The 15,639-nt window shown below is 56.1% G+C and overlaps 5 protein-coding genes across 5 annotated transcripts in view; 2 read left to right on the top strand and 3 right to left on the bottom strand.

Moving 5' to 3' along the window:
• Positions 1-2,508: 2,508 nt before the first annotated feature.
• GUITHDRAFT_69534 (hypothetical protein) lies at positions 2,509-3,084 on the bottom strand (the record flags this gene model as incomplete). Its single annotated transcript, XM_005834220.1, has 2 exons — positions 2,509-2,627; positions 2,925-3,084. Coding segments are annotated over 2 exons (279 nt in total), but the record flags the coding sequence as incomplete, so codon positions are not given.
• Positions 3,085-6,630: 3,546 nt separating this feature from the next.
• Positions 6,631-7,914, top strand: GUITHDRAFT_152073 (hypothetical protein). Its single transcript, XM_005834219.1, has 11 exons — positions 6,631-6,680; positions 6,727-6,870; positions 6,917-6,962; positions 7,021-7,098; positions 7,146-7,278; positions 7,327-7,370; positions 7,430-7,506; positions 7,551-7,585; positions 7,646-7,670; positions 7,720-7,766; positions 7,819-7,914. The coding sequence occupies exons 2-11, from the start codon at positions 6,738-6,740 to the stop codon at positions 7,846-7,848; spliced, it is 648 nt and encodes a 215-aa protein (XP_005834276.1). The 5' UTR covers positions 6,631-6,680; positions 6,727-6,737; the 3' UTR covers positions 7,849-7,914.
• Positions 7,915-7,932: 18 nt separating this feature from the next.
• Positions 7,933-9,945, bottom strand: GUITHDRAFT_162682 (hypothetical protein; the record flags this gene model as incomplete). The annotated part of the gene is made up of 13 exons (XM_005834218.1): positions 9,779-9,945; positions 9,341-9,572; positions 9,249-9,290; positions 9,112-9,198; positions 8,922-8,972; positions 8,782-8,875; positions 8,586-8,622; positions 8,468-8,531; positions 8,385-8,420; positions 8,239-8,268; positions 8,130-8,183; positions 8,037-8,078; positions 7,933-7,989 (listed from the first exon to the last, which is right to left on the bottom strand). The coding sequence occupies exons 1-13, from the start codon at positions 9,925-9,927 to the stop codon at positions 7,933-7,935; spliced, it is 975 nt and encodes a 324-aa protein (XP_005834275.1). The 5' UTR covers positions 9,928-9,945.
• Positions 9,946-10,359: 414 nt separating this feature from the next.
• Positions 10,360-12,271, top strand: GUITHDRAFT_162681 (hypothetical protein). The gene is made up of 7 exons (XM_005834217.1): positions 10,360-10,403; positions 10,716-11,034; positions 11,085-11,590; positions 11,650-11,854; positions 11,909-11,971; positions 12,022-12,106; positions 12,151-12,271. Exons 1-7 carry the CDS (start codon positions 10,367-10,369, stop codon positions 12,169-12,171), a joined length of 1,236 nt encoding a protein of 411 aa, XP_005834274.1. The 5' UTR covers positions 10,360-10,366; the 3' UTR covers positions 12,172-12,271.
• Positions 12,272-12,283: 12 nt separating this feature from the next.
• GUITHDRAFT_106743 (hypothetical protein) overlaps positions 12,284-15,639 on the bottom strand; it is a gene marked incomplete at both ends in the record, with an annotated part of 5,977 nt that continues 2,621 nt past the window's right edge. The window contains 7 exons of the mRNA XM_005834216.1: positions 12,284-12,329; positions 12,374-12,435; positions 12,584-12,659; positions 12,878-14,084; positions 14,128-14,325; positions 14,371-14,406; positions 14,463-15,271. Of these exons, the coding sequence (XP_005834273.1) occupies positions 12,284-12,329; positions 12,374-12,435; positions 12,584-12,659; positions 12,878-14,084; positions 14,128-14,325; positions 14,371-14,406; positions 14,463-15,271 (2,434 nt within the window). The remainder of the gene's footprint in view (positions 12,330-12,373; positions 12,436-12,583; positions 12,660-12,877; positions 14,085-14,127; positions 14,326-14,370; positions 14,407-14,462; positions 15,272-15,639) is intronic.

Here is a 15,639-nt window from a genome sequence, read left to right as displayed (position 1 = left end):
TTCAGCTCCCCCGAGTCAGCCCTGCACGGTTGTTGATCAGGCGGGAAGCAGAGGAAGGTGGCTGACATGCTCGTGACGCGAGTGCGGGCGAGGCGGAGGGAGTCGATGCCCTGACGGATGGCACCCAGTCGCTCCATAAGGTTGCTCTGCCGTGGGAGCTCAGGAATCAGCAACAAGCGCACAGAGAGACGGTGATCAGAGGGCGGAGGAAAGAAGAGGAACAGGAGAGGAGAGGAGAGGAAAAGGAGAGGTAAGAGGAGGAGGAGGAGGAGGAGGAGAAAGTGGAGAAAGAGGAGGAGGAGGAGGAGGAGGAGGAGGAGGAGGAGGAGGAGGAGGAGGAGGAGGACAAGTACGCTGGCACTTTGTCCTCCGCTCACCTGCATGCAGTCTATCACAGACGCAAGACCTTCTCGCCCGTAAGCAACTTTAAGGTCCCGCCGGTTTTGATTCTTTGCAAACTCTGGCATCGACCCGTGGAAGGACTGTCACAAGACTCAGGTCCCCTCCTCCTCCCCCTCCTCTGCCCTCTTCATCCTCCCTCCAATCTACTCCTGCTCGCTCCTTCACGCTCCTGTCCCCCTTCCCAACCCAGGGGTCCAGCTTCCTCTGCTCCTCCTGCAGTTCGTCTCCTGACCTGAATGTGACCCCAGAGCCGATGCTCGTGGTCCTCGTAGACATCTTCCTCCGGGATGATGTTGTGGAGGACGAGCTGGCGGATCTGAGGGCGACTGCAGCACAAGGATGTCAGAGACGCTGCAGCAAGAGGCTGCATCACCTTCTCAGCTTCCTCTCCAACGTGCTGCCCATCTGCCTCATCAGCAGCCTTTGCTGTGCTGCCAGGATGTTGGGAGTGACGGCCGTGCTTGCCTTGAGGATGTTCTGCTGGACCAGATCCTCCTGCAGGAGGGGAGCATGTCAGAGGTTGAGAAGGCGAGGAGAGGACGGGGAGGGCGAGAGGAGGAGAGCAAGGGGAGGGCGAGAGGAGGAGAGGACGGGTTGGAGAAGAGAAGTAGAGGAGAGATTCAGGAGCAGCAAAAGGGGCTCGCCTTGCTCGGTCGATTCTTCAACTTGTCCTCGAGTGAGTTCAGCGTCCGCTGCGGGAGCGAGGCGAGCGAGTTCTGCCCCCTCTGCCTCGAAGCGTCTGAGGAGGCTGAAGTTTTCCCCGGCTCGTTCAAGTGATTCCCGACGTCCTTGCTTGCCCCATCTTGACAGACCTTGCCCGTCTCCCGGTCCCCTCCAGCGACCTGGTCGACAGCCTTGCTCTTTGCCCGATTCTCCTCAACTTCCCTAGTGCCTTCCTCGCTACCAAAATCCTCCACTGCCGCAGGAGTCAGCAGGGAGGGGGAGGAGTGAAACTTGTCACCTTGGCCCTGGTCTGGAGAGAGCTGCTCGAGAGAGGACAAGGACGTCTGCGATCAACGTCATCTGCCAGCCGCCGTCGGCAGGTCACCCGACCTGACCAGACAGCCTGAGCTCGAACTCGGGGTGACTCAAGGCCTTGGTGCTGGGGCTGTGCTCACGCGAGGCGCTACTGGAGTAGAGGTTCCCTGGATGGCGAGTCAGTGGGAGCGAGGAAGGGGCCACCAGTAGATGCCTGTGTAAGTGTCCGACTGCAGCAGGGCTTCTGTGTCCAAGATGCAAAGATCTCCAAACACCGACTGAAGGGAAGACTTCAGCAGGACGACGCCAAGTGACGCTGGGTCAGCCAGGTACCTGGGAGTCTCCCCCGCCGAAGATGTACATCTCAGTCCCCCACATGCACAGCGAGTGACCAACCCGAGGCTCCGGTGACATCTTGAAGAACGAGTGAGCAGAGGGAGACGGGGGGAGGGGGTGAGAGCGATGGACACGAGGAGGAGCGGCGGGGGAACGGACAAGAGGAAGTGGAGGATCAGCGAGAGAGGGTGGAAGGACTTGAGGGAGGACAAGAGAGGAGGAGTTAGAGGAGAAAGTCTGTCTCAAACCTTGAGGTCGATGCTTCCTGTCCACTGCATCGTCTTCACCTGCAACAGGTGCAGGTCGTTGTGCAGCCGCCCAACGCTTCCTCCCCCCCACACCAGCACGTTCCCATCCGGCAGAGCAGCGGCGCTGTCAAGGTAGCTGTTCAGTGCCTGCCCATCCTCTCCTTCCTCTTCACCAGTGGCCTGCTCGCGGCGAGGGTCGAGGGCCCGACGTGGCTACCTCCCTCCACTCCATGCAGTCAACGTCGATGATGTACATGTCGTTGTACACGTCCGTCACATCCCCTCCTGGCGTTCACAACCTTCAGCTCGAGGAGACGGCAGGGCAGTGGAGGAGCCGACCGGCAAAGAGGAGGAGCTGGGACTTCTCATCATCGTTTGAGCTCTCCGATGACAGGCATGTCCTGGTACTGGCAGGTGAGGAGGAGGCAACGCAAGATCCTTCATCTCCACATGGTGTGCCCTGCTCTGGGTTTGGGAATGTCTCCCTTGCAGATCTCTTTCCTCCAGACCATCGTCTGAGAGCAGATCAATCGAAACGCTCAGATCATTGACGCATAGTCAGCACCTGGGTGTCAAGCGAGTAAAAGTCGTTCATCCTGTAAGATCCGTTGTTCCCCCCGAAGATATACATCTTGCTGCCAACAATGTTGGCTGTGTGTGCCGCTCGAGGAGGAGGAGGCTGAGTACAAGCATCACTCGCACCCGACATCAACTCTCTTTCCCCACTCACCGTCCCCGAGGTGTTGGGGCTGAGCCACGCCATCGTCACCTTGCTTTGATCGCGCACGCGAATCGCCTGCATGGCGGATCAGATCTCACCCGTCAGGACCTCCACCATCCTCACCTGCGTGTCCAAGACCCACAAGTCTCCCAGCCAGCCATCTCCTCCTCCGTACCCTCCAAACACGTACAGCAAGCCGCGGAAGGATACAGCCGTGTGCGCGTACCTGGCGGAGGGACTTCCCTCCATGGCGCTGCTCTGAAGCTCTGGCTTGTGCCACTCAATGCTGGGGGTGTCGAAGACCCAGAGCTCTTCGAACCACTTGCTTCCCCCAAACCCACCGAACACAAGCATCTTGTCTCCGACCATGGTGGCTGTGTGGCAGTTTCGTGCCTGTGGGGCACTAGTCGATCAGGAGGAGGATGAGAGACACAGTGCTCTCTGTGACCTTGGGGAAGTGCTTGGCGATGACTCTATACCAGAAGAATGGCCCGCTGGTGGAGTCGCTATCCAGGCTGAGAATGCTCGCCCGATCCTCCTCATCTTCCTTGACATCGCAGCCAGTGGCTTCAAACATACAGATCACAAACATGTTGACTGTGGATCAAACTCACCGTAATCGTTGAGGCTAGCAGGAGAGGCACCATCCTGGTTCAAGGCTGGGTTTGACCGCCAGCGTCGGAAAGGAAGTGGCTGGCTTGACGATGCCGACCACTGAAGGCTCTGCCCTCCTTGACCAGCTTGCATTCCTCAAGATGCGAATGAATCCAGCGATTCAAACAGTGACCAAGTCACGAGGTTGTCGCTTGCCAGTTTCATCTCGAACTCGAACGGCGACCATGGCACTCCGCCCTCCCCTCTTCAACCTCAGTCTCCGTCTACGTCACATACTGTTTGCTTTGCTGTCCATCTGTCCCTGCGACCGACCGCCCGTCCGCTCGTTCATCTTCATGTGAGTGCATGAATATCATTGGGCTAGCCTCTTCCTCCCTCTCCCCTGCTCCCCCTGTCCCGCTCGTCTTGGCCTCCTCCATTTATCCATTTCCACCATGTCGCACAATACGAATTTTCACTTAAATTCGATTATATATAATTATATGAGCTACTATATTTTACCATTTTAAAATTGATAATAAAACGAGTGGTGTTATATAAGGGTGGGTACCTGCGTGTTTGTAGAATTTTGAAGGGGGTGGGGGTGGTAGGCTATAGTAAGCATCGAATAAGTCTGGTGGGGCTCGGCGGGTGGGGGTACGTGGGGTGGGACACATCCAGTTTACGAAAAGATGTTCGGATATTTGAAAATATACATAAAGATTTCAAACTTAAGAGAAACTGGTGTTCAGCATATTTGAAATCTCCTAGAAAATTCTGTGCTTGCAAACAAGAAGGCTCTTGCTCCATGGTGGGGGTGCGGTGTTCTGGGGGTCTTGAACAAGGGGGTATGAGGTATCGAGAAGGGGTACTTCAACACCATGGTCTACATGGCATTTCAGTACACGAGAATTTATAGCAACCGCTATATGAAAATCGACAGATGTACGTCAGGGTCGCTAATAGGTGGACAAATGGGGGTGATGGACAAATGGGTAGGGTAGATGTGGAGCTATAGGGGTAGAGATCACCAAAGGGGGTGGCATAGTAAGCATGGCAAGCTTGAGACGCATGGGCTGCATGGGTGGAGCAAGAGCAGGGAGCGAGGGGAGGAGGGGGAGGAGTAGAGCAGACATGAGGCGAGGAGATGTAACAAACAATGACTGAAGGTTGTTGCATCCTTGTCAGGGGCTGGGTTGTGCTGGGGCTGCTGTAGGAATCACTGAGAGCTTTTGTGAGGAAGCGCAAAAGAGCCTGCCAGTCTGAATGCGCAGCTGCAATGCAGGATGGTTGCTGTTCAGAGCGATCAACTTGAGTCTAATTTGTGCATCACTTTCCTTCTAGATGACTTGATTGGTTTTTCTTATCACGCGTGTTTTGCTCGTCCGGTGCAGCCATCGTGCACAAACAAAGATGATGAAATGTGATGGTGGAATTTACCTGGTTGTGCTCCAGGTGCCCAACAATGCCGACCGCCAATGCAGGAGTTATGCTCGCCATAGCGGTCGTTGCTGCACCCGAATGAGAACAAGTTGGTCGGTGATGGCTGTCAACAGGTACCAGCAGCGATACTAGCGATCGTCTCGACCATGGTGCTCCTCCCCAAGTAAGAGGAAGAGTGCAAGTTCGTTTCAGGCTGTGACATGCTTCCTCTCTTTCCTCTCTCAGGAAGCGCAAGTCAAAGGCGGGCTCAGAGGATCAAACTCTAGACCGGAAGAACCTCAAGGGAGTGTAAGCAAACTCTTCAAATAGCGGGTTCCGTGACTGACCCTCCTGGTGTTCTCCGCAGGCTGAAGGTTGACCCTGAAGCTATGTCTTCCGCCTCCTTGCTCCTGCCTGAGAGATTCCTGATGTGACCTGACGCTCTCAGGAGCGACGTTGCCTTAGATGTTGTACAGGCCCGAGATGGCTGTCGATGACAGGAACTCACCAAAGGACGCCAACGTGAACTTATTGTCGACGAGTGGCCGGTGGCTGAATGATGTTGTGGCCCAAGGCATGAGATCGTCAGGTGATACAGAAAGACACATCTTGTTTGACTCCTGGAGAGTCCGCTTACCCCTGTCCCTGTCAGTCGCGAATAGGCTGCTCGAACTGATCATGAGCCCATTGGAATATTGGTCGCCAGCTGAAGGTAATGTCGTTTCAGTTGCAATCCTCGCTCATTTCAGCTGCAAGACAAAAGAATACCAGCTCAGAGCGCGTCCCGTCCTCTCTTGGAGCAAAGTTCAGCCGACCAAGGGGTTCCTGCCCGAATTCAAGAAGCTAAGGCAAACTCACAAAGGTGATACCGAGTCCCAACCCCTTCGTTGCTCGCTCACGTCTCTGGGGACTTTGCAGATCAATATACTACACGTCAATCCAAGGTGGAGCAAGCGGGTGATGTGGATGAAAGCGTCACATTTGAAACCTTGAGCAGGTGAAGTCCAGAAGTGCAAGAAAAACAAGAAGTGGTGGAAAGACCCGGATTTCCCTCATGAGGACTCTTCCATCTCCTCATCCCTCGTGAGCAAGAATCATCAGTCAGCCCTAGACCTTATCAAGGTGAACATCGCTCCTCGTGTAAGACGCTGTGTTGATGGCAACGTGTTGCTTGAAGTCGATGGGCGTAATCTGGGCCAACCCTATGGAGTTCTGCGTTACTCGAAGGTCCTTGTTGAGGTGAAACCTCGAGAGTTCGACGAGCTGTATGATCTTATTTTGATCTTAGATCTTCAAACGATGACAGAACGTGGCTCATCGATGACGACGTCGATGACGAGGTGATCGCAAGATGTTGTTCTTGCTCTTTCCTGGATGTGATGGCCGATTGTCGTCAGAGCTCCCCCGTTCAACTCGTCTCGAGCATCGACCATTATGCCAGCGGAGTGATTGTTGCAGGTAGCAAGAGGGAGGATGTGGCAGTCAGTCATATCATGATAAAATGTTCAGCCCTGCAGAGCAATCCGCTCCTGTGCGACGCGCTCATCGATCGCACCTACGAGTCTCATGTATTAGCTTTCCCATGAAAGATCCTTGCGATGATTGGAATGACCCAGGGCATTCTTGGAGTCTCTCTGAGATGGGAAGGAAGGTTTCAGATGGTCTGGGTTGACCTCTTCTTTCCTTGTTCCAACTACAACAAGAACGACAGTCATCTCAAGTAGATCTCCAACCTGATCCTGAAAATCGAAGGGATTGACACATTGTTGCAGAGGGCAGCGCGCTCTGAAGCTTGTCTTCGGAAGTGGAGAGACGAACGTGCACGATACTTGGTCCTTGGTGATCGAGAAGGTGGCCTTTCATGTTCTATAGGGAGCAGCGGGTTCACAAGAGTAATCAGGCATGCGCCAAGTTGTGTGGAGGATTCTTGGCGATCTATGGGGTAGAGAAGATGAGCAAAGTGCTCAGTATGATTGACAGTGAGACACTTGCATTGGATAGTATGATTTTCTTACCCGCAAACAGATGGAGATGATATGGAGATCGTAATAGGGGACGAGTTGCGAAAGGATGCCTCCAGTCAGTCCAAGAGTTGTCAGAAGCTTTTCAAGCAGATCAGCGACGGCCTCTCCAACCAGAGGAGTCTTGTCCTTGCTGGCAGTTGCGCATGTGGGTCCAGCTGAGCGAAGTGCCTGTTCCTGACTTCTTGTGTCAGCAGCTGCTTCTGAGGGGGGAAACAACGACGCCTCGAATATTCCAAGGTAGAGAAACGACAAGATAAAGATACATTAGAGAGCGAGAGGTGACTTGAGAGGGCAGAGGTCAAACCTTCATCGTGCTGGAGGCTGTGGCTGCAGGAAACGAGAGGCTCCTCCTCCTCCGCAGCCCCTTTGGAAGGTGCTTACTCCTCGTCGCTGATGCGTTGAATGAGCTTTTGTTTTCAGTGTCGATGGTTCTGGAAAGTGGAAAGGGAGACCTGAACAGTGGAAGCAAATTGGAGACGAGAAAAACAGCGTCAGAGAAGCTGCCAGCAGGGCTCAGAAAGGTCGCAAAGATGTGTTCTGGCTCTCGCTGGAGGTAAGCTCCGTGTTCCGTTGTCCTTCTGTTTGACATGCTCCCGCACAGGAGTTCGTGCAAAACTTTGATGGCGTCGTTATTCACACCTTCGAGTGCGAAACTTCCTATGCGGCTTCCAACTATGTCTGACTAGGGTTGTGGTTGTACTCAGACTGTCGTCGGCTGAGCAGAAAAGGCGTGCAGAAATTATGTCTGCTTTCTCTGGGTTCCCTCAGCAGCTGAAACCAGGTTGACGCGACTGAGAGTGCGTCAAGACGTGACTTGTTGTGAAGGGTTGAGCGAAAGGCAGAGAAAGATGCAAGCAAAGGTCTGAACACATTTCAACAACTCTGTCTTGCTGAACTGATTTTGCTATTTCTTCCTTCAGGCGCAAGCGGATCAGATCGCCGCAGGTTCGCTCGAAGAGAAGCTCGGGAGTCAAGATGTGACTTGCTGTTGCAGAGCTCATCGCAGAGGAGGAGAGGACCAGCAAGCGGCAGGGCCCCAAGGTTGATGAGACCAAGCCCTCATGCTATGGAGACATATCTGACTAGTGAGCAGATGAAGAAGAAGAGAAAGGGAACGAGATGATCTCGGGAGATCAAGTAGAGACACACTGGACCATTGCAAGACATTGATTGAAAGCGGAAAAGAGTGATCGTTAGAGAGTGCGTGTTAGAAGAATGGCTTCGGCCGAGTTTCACACTTGTTGTCGTCGTTCAACACGATCGTCTGCAGTCAGCATGTCAACTGTATAACGTGGGAACCCTATCGCTCACCTCTCCGTTGACAACAGCATGAACTTCATCTAGAAGGATCACCTGAGGAGCGGTCAAGATACTTGCAAGACCGAGACCTCCCTCCTCGCTCACCTCGCCACCATCGTACTCTGCACAATTCTTCCACTCGATGTCGATAAGCTTCACCTGCAGGGTCATTCACCAGGACTGTTCCTCCTCCGCGTCTTGCCGCTCATCCTACCTTGCTTGCCTTCATCTGAGCACGCTGCCCCTGCAACCCGCCATGTTCAACTACTCGTTCCTCTCCTCCGCTCCCCCCCCTCCTTCCTTGCCATCCTTTCCCATCACCCACCCCCCCTGCCGTGCCTCCCTCCCTCCTCTCCAAACCTCAGCTGCAATTCCTCCCAGCTGGCAGGGACCAACCTGCCCAGCAGAGTCAAGACCCCCCGCAACGGCATGACGTCACCCACATCGCACTGGATGACGAGGGCAGAGGAGCCCTCGTAGAAGGCGATGATGCCTGACTGCGCGCATCTTGACTCCTTGTCAGCTCCCCCTCCTGCTCCTGGTCCTGCTCCATCAACTCACCTGTAGACATCCGTGTTCAACACCTCTCCGTGCGCTCCTGACCAGCAAGCTTCAGACGAGGTTGGGAAGGACGAGGAGGACTAGTGAGTGAAGGAGAGGAGGGAGGTGGGGCGGAGGGAGAGGAGCAGAGGGAGAGGGAGTGGTAGGAGGAGGAGGGAGGAGGACGAGGACGAGGAGGTGACAAGTCCCGGCTCACCCTTGAAGATACAGATGCCATACCCCGACGAGCTCTCCACATCCCAACCGCAAGGGCCGATGGTGCATGTGTCGACATTCACACGAGACGTTCCCTTCATAGCAGCGTCACCCTCGGCAAGTCGGTCATGAGCCTCGTACTCCAGTGACGAACACAGCCGTGGAGGTCTCGGTGGAGACGAAGCATTCGTCCTGCAAGTAAGCATCAGCCGTTGGACGGCCCACCCCTTCTGCTCCCCCCGCCCCTCGTCCTCACACCCACACATACCCACCCATACGCTCTCCCCACCCCTCCACCACCTCCACCACCACTTCCTGCTCCTCCTCCTACAAGTGTGAGCTTGGAGTTTCGCCCATCGCCAGGCTCCAAAACCATCATGCAGATGGATCCGAGGCCATTTGAGAGGGTTCCAGGAATCTGTTAGACGAGTAACTTCAGTTCGACCACCATCACTAGCAGCCAGCAACCGATCCTCCCTTATGCAGGATCTTGACTCCTTGCAGCTTCACCTTCACATCAGCGCCATCAGCCTTCACACGCGCGCATGGCACAAACTTACATTGGCTCCCGACACAGTCAGCATCACACCTCTTCGGTCGGTGGGGGCTTCGCCAACAATCACAACGTCGGTAGGGAGAAGACCGTCTTCTGCCTTGATGGTGACATCCTTCGACAGCACCACTGGCTTGGGGAGCACATAAGTTCCCTTGCCGAGCACGATCGTGTCTCCGCTCTGCGCCTCCTCGATCCTTGTAAGTAGAGATGAATCGGTCTCCAACGACGTGGCCATCCTGTTGTGGTGCCAAATTCGGTGAGAAACGCCAAATTCGGTGAGAAACGTCAAAATTTCGTAGAAGGATGTGGAAGAGAGATAAAACAGAGCTGATAGTGGTATGAATGAGGTGGAGGAGAGATAAAACAGAGCTGATAGTGGTATGAAGGAGGTCGGAGGAGTGAAGGCAATGGAGGATGAGGAGGAAGTTGAGATCCCGTTCACCTCAGCGTCATGCTCCTTCTCGATGCCGGCTGGCGGCACGAACGCCGCTGCTGCAAGGGGAGAGACCTCAGGGAGCAGCTGCAGGCGCCCGTAGGTCTCATGGGAGGAGCCACCATGAAGCCCTCGGCTCCCGCAAGGAGCCCCAGCATGACCAGCACCGCCGTCCCAGCCATACCCGCCGTCATAAATGCTAGGGTTTCCTTGTTTTAATTATCTAAAAATATGCATATATCAATATAATTATGGAAATCGCTATTCCGGGTCTGCCTCGGGAATATTTTACCACCCCTGGTAATGACACCCTACCCCCCTTCAAATAAATTCGCCATATTGGGTACCGTAATAGGATTTGTACCATCCTTCTACCACCCTACATCAAGGAATCGACAATTTTGATGACCCCCATATTACCAATAAATCACACTGCTATTTACCGGTAACAAGGTAGGTACCCTTAACTACCACTGAGCATTATTGTACCCCACCCTACACATTTCTGTATACCCCCTTTCTACTACCCCACCCTGAACACATCCCACCCCCCAGCCCTGCAGTTCTTCACGCCACGAGCGCCGCCACGCGTCAATCATGGCGAATTTCCTGCATCTTCCAGCCGACGAGCCGGGTCAGAATTCCGAGATTTCTCCTCCTCTCCTCCTCCTCTCCTCCTCCTCTCCTCCTCCTCTCCTCTCCTCTCCCTCTCGCTCGCTACCATTCACTTCCTTGACCTTGTCGTTCCATTACTGTGATGTCCACGGAAAGCGACGGCAATGTTGTGTGCTTTACCTACGTGTCCACGCATTTACCGTCGTCTCTTGTTTCTTTGTGTCATATTCTTTCCCTTTGATTGTTATGCTATAAGTTGATGCTTGCCCCTCTCTCTCTGCCATGCGGTCTGGCAGATTTTTTTCTGTTGCGCCCTAACATGCCACAACAGGCTTCTTCGATCCAGCATTGGAGTTTTCTCGCTACGTGTACCTGCTGATCGGACAAGATCCTGGAGCGATCGATGAGAAGATCTCGGACCAGAAGGCCTTCGACTTGGCCTTGGAGAACTTGGACCAGATTTTCTCTCAAGCTGGAGAGAAGGAGAAGGAGAAGGAGACAGTAGAGGGAGCGTTGAACGTAGTTTGCTGGCTGTTCCAGCGCGTCCTCGAGAACAACACAGCTCCTGCTGAAGCTGTCACGCTGGTCGACAAGTTCCTCCAGCGCCTCCGCAGCGATGTCACCCTCCATCCCACCCTTCGTCTGAAGACGTAGCTAGCATGCGCCCTTTGCTTTGTTGACGCTCACCTTTGGCTGGCAGCATGAGCACCATCTACAACATCCTGGGAGGAAACGGCACTGCCAGGTACAACACCTTCCTGGCCATCGTGGAATACGCGGCGGCGGCAGGGAAGGAACATTTCGCCCTGGTCACGAGCCAGTTCGACCAGCTGGAGAGCATGCTCGGGGAGTGGGGAACTGACATTCAGAAGACGAGGGCGCTGTATCAAGTGATCTTCGACTCGATGGCGAAGCATGACAGCAGGGACAAGGCTCATCAGTTCAGGATCAAGTACCTCGAGTCGTTCCAGGGGGAGAGGAACCTTGAGGAGGCGAAGGTGCAGGCGAACATCGCGGTGGTTGAGGCGATTTCAGACCCCAAGATCTACCAGTACGACACCTACCTGGAGCTCAATGCCATCCGGGCGCTCGAGAATGATTCGAAGCATGGCAAGACCTTCACGCTGCTGCAGCTGTTCTCTCACGACAACTTGGAGGGGTTCAACAAGTTCTACGCGTCCAGCAGCTCTTACGTTGAAAGCCTAGGTGCGAGAGGGAGAGGACGGGGGAGTTGGAGACAGTTGCTGACGGGGGAGGTGCGGCAGGGTTGAAGAAGGAGGAATGCATTTTGAAGATGAGACTCCTGACTCTCTGCTCGCTGGCTGCGAACTCCAAGGAGATCGGATACGCGGAGATCGCTCAAAACCTTCAGGTGCAGGAGAGCGAGGTCGAGTCCTGGGCGATCAAGGCGATCACGGCGGAGCTCATGGATGCCAAGATGGACCAGCTGAACAAGGTCCTGGTTATCAAGTGAGCCAAGTCTCCTCAGCCCCTCCCGTTCCGCTGACGGACTTTGTGCCGCAGTCACTGCAAGGATAGAATCTTTTCTAAGGCGAAGTGGACCGAGTTGCGGTCGAAGCTTGTGGGGTGAGGAGGAGGGAGGGAGGGAGGGAGGGAGGGCTAATGGGAGGAAACAGGTGGAAGGATAGGATAAAGCAGCTCATGATGGTGCTGGAAAATGCCAAGGTGCAGCAGCAGCAGCAGCAGATGATGCAAATTCAGGTGGCTGCGACTTCACCGCCATCCCCCACCCTGACGTGCTGCAGGCCCAAATGCAATCCATGTAAAAATTTGATCGAAACTCTTCGTCGACGTGCACAATCTTGTTGGTTTCTAGTATTGTTTTGTTTTTTCTCGTATTTTCTAATAGAAGTACAACTAGTAATGAAAGTTGCTCTCTCAGATCACGAATTGCAAACTCTGCGTGCTGCTCGTGCTCCCCTGCCTGCCCATCGTCAGCTCGGGCAATGAGAAAATTCTCACGTCCACCTCCTAACGCCCCGCTGCGCGTCTCTCTTCCTTCCCGCGAACATGTGAATCGCTCGATTGACCTGATTGCAGTCAGCGCTGGCAGAAAGAAGAGGATACATGACGAAAGGGAGAGGAGGGGTTGAGAGCAAGAGGGAGCAGGGAGGAGAGAGGAGAGGGCGAAGTGAAGAGGGGAGAGAGCAGGCGGGAAGGGGGAGGACGTGGGGGGACCTTGGCTGTGAGAGATTCGAGCTCGAACAGCATGACGTTGACCGTGTTAGCATGCAGCGCCTTGAGCTGCTCCAGGCTGGAAGCGAGGGAGGCAGCGGTGAGCTCCTCCCCTTCCCTCCTGCTGCTCCTGCTGCCTCGGGCGATATCGAATGCAGCATGACGCGCGCCCGGGAGACTTCGAGGAATAGCCGGAGCACGAGGCCATGAAGCATGCTCTGATGCACGTAGGGCGCCGCCTGGGCCGCCATCTCTGCCGTTGGGGGAGGCGCTCGCCCGTCGCTCGTCGACCTCGACCCAACTGCATCCCCAGCAGTAACCCCAGCAGGAGGTGGAGGGGGGAGGAGGGCGCCGCCATGGGCAGCACGAGGGCTGTCGAAGAGGCTCATGAGGGAGGACTCGAGCTTCATGGCTCGTGACTCTGCCATGACGAAACTCGCGCTGACCTCTGGGGTGACAAGATGCGGCGGCCGGTGAGGGTCGGGACTTGCATCCCCCATCTCCGACTCGATGCGCGGCAGCTCAGCCTTGAGCTGGACAACACGATCCTGCTCCTGCTGCAGCTGCTCTTGAAGGCGATCCCACTCCCCGCGGTTGATCGAGGGAGGAGCTGAGGGAGGAGCTGATGGAGGAGCTGAAGCAGGGGCAGGGGGAGCGGAGGTCTCGCACTGGCAGGAGATGCTACCGCAGCAGGCGCACGGGCAGTGGCACAGGTTGAGCATCTCCTGCTGAGAGATGGCGGCAGCCTCGAGGCTCCGAACGATCTCCGTCAACTTGCTGCTCGCGTCCCTCCAGCTCTGCTCACGCATCGAAGATTCTCTCAGCTTAGCGTGCAGCTCCTGCGCCAGGGCAGCCAGCTCCTTGGTCATGCTCTCCGTCGCAGCCTTGGACTCCTCGGCCGCCTCCAGCTGTGACAGGAGGACGGACTTCTCGTCTTGCAGGTGCTGGAGGATGCTGTAGCTCTGCTCCAGCTGGACTGCGAGCTCTCGCTCCGTCTTCCTCTGGTGGGTCTTGAGGTAGAGGAAGCGCGAGTGATAGCTGTGAAGGATATTCTCGACGTGCACAAACACGTTGAGGATCTTCTCCATCAGATCGCTTGAGCCGCTCCCTCCCTCCCCTCCCATCACTTCCATGCGGATGCTCGCGATCGCGCCCATGACTTGCCTTGCCGCGTGATCATCCTCGTCCAAGTCGAGACTCGTCCTCCTCTCCTCCTCTCTGCTTTCCCTCCTCCCTACCCGCGAAACCTCCCCGTCCACAGAGGGGAAGGCGACCGAAGTGCCGTTGGGGTTGGGAGACCGCAGCTGCTGCATTGAGTACTCGTGCTCGAAGCGAAGGTCGAGCATCTTGTTCTCAAGGTTTGAAAGATCCTCGTCCATGCTCCACAAGCAGTTCACGTCCTCCCCCTCGATCGCACTGACCCCCTTGCCCTCCTCCAACCTGACAGGCTCGCTCTCCTCAAGCTTGGCTGTAACGGACAGCGCAGAAACTGAATCAAACATGCCTGCAGTGACATCAGAAGCAGCAGCAGCAGCAGCAGCACCCACCATCGGACTGATGCTTCCTGTAAGAGTCTTCAAGTTTTGTGAGGGCGATCTCAAGGGAACTTTCACTCTTTTCGAGCAGGTCGACAAGGGTCAAGTTGTCCGAGAAGAGCAGAGAAAGAGTCTCCGCTACCTCATTCACGTTCGCTTTCATCTCAGACCTCAGCCCCGCAAGATCCAGCACAAGTGACGACAAACAACCTGCCAGTTAAGTCAGGGCCGCAAAGGATAATGAATCAAGAGCACCTTCGAGACGCGAGAGGTTCCGTCCACTCAACGATGCTACGTGGCAAGAGAGTTTCACAGCTCGATCAAAAAGACCGATGTCTCCTCCTGACCAACGATCGTGCAATGTGCAGTCTTTCGCCTCGCCTCCTGCAGCCCTGCCTCTACCTGCCCCTCCAGCCTCCCCAGGCTCGTAGCTAGCTCTGCTATCGCCGCCTCTACCGCCGCCGCCTCTACCGCCCCTCCGTCTATCTTCAGCTCGATCCGTATCTCCCCTCCGAAGCTCCTTCCTTCCTCCGCCCTCGTCCCTCCCTTCCCCCAGCCCCCGCCTGCCCCTCCCCCGTCCTCCCCGAGCCCGAGCAGATCCCCGAGCCCCCTCTCCCCTCCTCCCCCTTCCGTCCCTTCCGGCCCTCCCGCGCTTCTCCCTGCCTCCTCCTTGTCCCCAAAGTCCAGCAGTAGGTCGTCGAACGGGTTCGCCTCCCCTGTCCTCCCTCCTCCTCCTCCTCCTCCTCCTCCCCCGCTGCCTCGCTCTGCTTCCAGCCTCGCCAGCTCCTCCCGTAGCCTCCCCATCTCCTCCTCCATCCCCTTCTGCTCCTCCTCCAGCTCCCTCACGCTCTCTCTGTACTCTTCCAGGACCTCCCACACGCTCCCCACGTGAGCCTCCGCCGCCGCATGTGCCATCGCCCTTCCTCCTTCCCGCCTTGCTGCTTCCTCCCGGTCCTGATCCCGCTGCCGCCTCGCCTCCTGCAGCCCTGCCTCTACCTGCCCCTCCAGCCTCCCCAGGCTCGTAGCTAGCTCTGCTATCGCCGCCTCTACCGCCGCCGCCTCTACCGCCCCTCCGTCTATCTTCAGCTCGATCCGTATCTCCCCTCCGAAGCTCCTTCCTTCCTCCGCCCTCGTCCCTCCCTCCCCCAGCCCCCGCCTGCCTCTCCACCGTCCTCCCCGAGCCCGAGCAGATCCCCGAGCCCCCTCTCCCCTCCTCCCCGTTCCGTCCCTTCCGGCCCTCCCGCGCTTCTCCCTGCCTCCTCCTTGTCCCCAAAGTCCAGCAGTAGGTCGTCGAACGGGTTCGCCTCCCCTGTCCTCCCTCCTCCTCCGCTGCCTCCTCCGCTGCCTCGCTCTGCTTCCAGCCTCGCCAGCTCCTCCCGTAGCCTCCCCATCTCCTCCTCCATCCCCTTCTGCTCCTCCTCCAGCTCCCTCACGCTCTCTCTGTACTCTTCCAGGACCTCCCACACGCTCCCCACGTGAGCCTCCGCCGCCGCATGTGCCATCGCCCTTCCTCCTTCCCGCCTT

This window comes from Guillardia theta (genome assembly GCF_000315625.1).
Source record: "Guillardia theta CCMP2712 unplaced genomic scaffold GUITHscaffold_26, whole genome shotgun sequence".
NCBI lineage: Eukaryota > Cryptophyceae > Pyrenomonadales > Geminigeraceae > Guillardia > Guillardia theta.
Note: the sequence above shows the minus strand (reverse complement) of the source record. Positions and strands in the feature narration are given on the sequence as shown.

Coding starts and splice junctions, on each gene's coding strand:
- GUITHDRAFT_152073 (XM_005834219.1), top strand. CDS start 6,738: ATGGAGATCGTAATAGGGGACGAGTTGCGAAAGGATGCCTCCAGTCAG. Junction 7,507..7,550: donor CCCTCAGCAGCTGAAACCAG/GTTGACGCGACT, acceptor CTTGTTGTGAAG/GGTTGAGCGAAAGGCAGAGA. Junction 7,586..7,645: donor AGAGAAAGATGCAAGCAAAG/GTCTGAACACAT, acceptor TTCTTCCTTCAG/GCGCAAGCGGATCAGATCGC.
- GUITHDRAFT_162681 (XM_005834217.1), top strand. CDS start 10,367: ATGGCGAATTTCCTGCATCTTCCAGCCGACGAGCCGG. Junction 10,404..10,715: donor TCTTCCAGCCGACGAGCCGG/GTCAGAATTCCG, acceptor ATGCCACAACAG/GCTTCTTCGATCCAGCATTG. Junction 11,035..11,084: donor CCCACCCTTCGTCTGAAGAC/GTAGCTAGCATG, acceptor TTTGGCTGGCAG/CATGAGCACCATCTACAACA.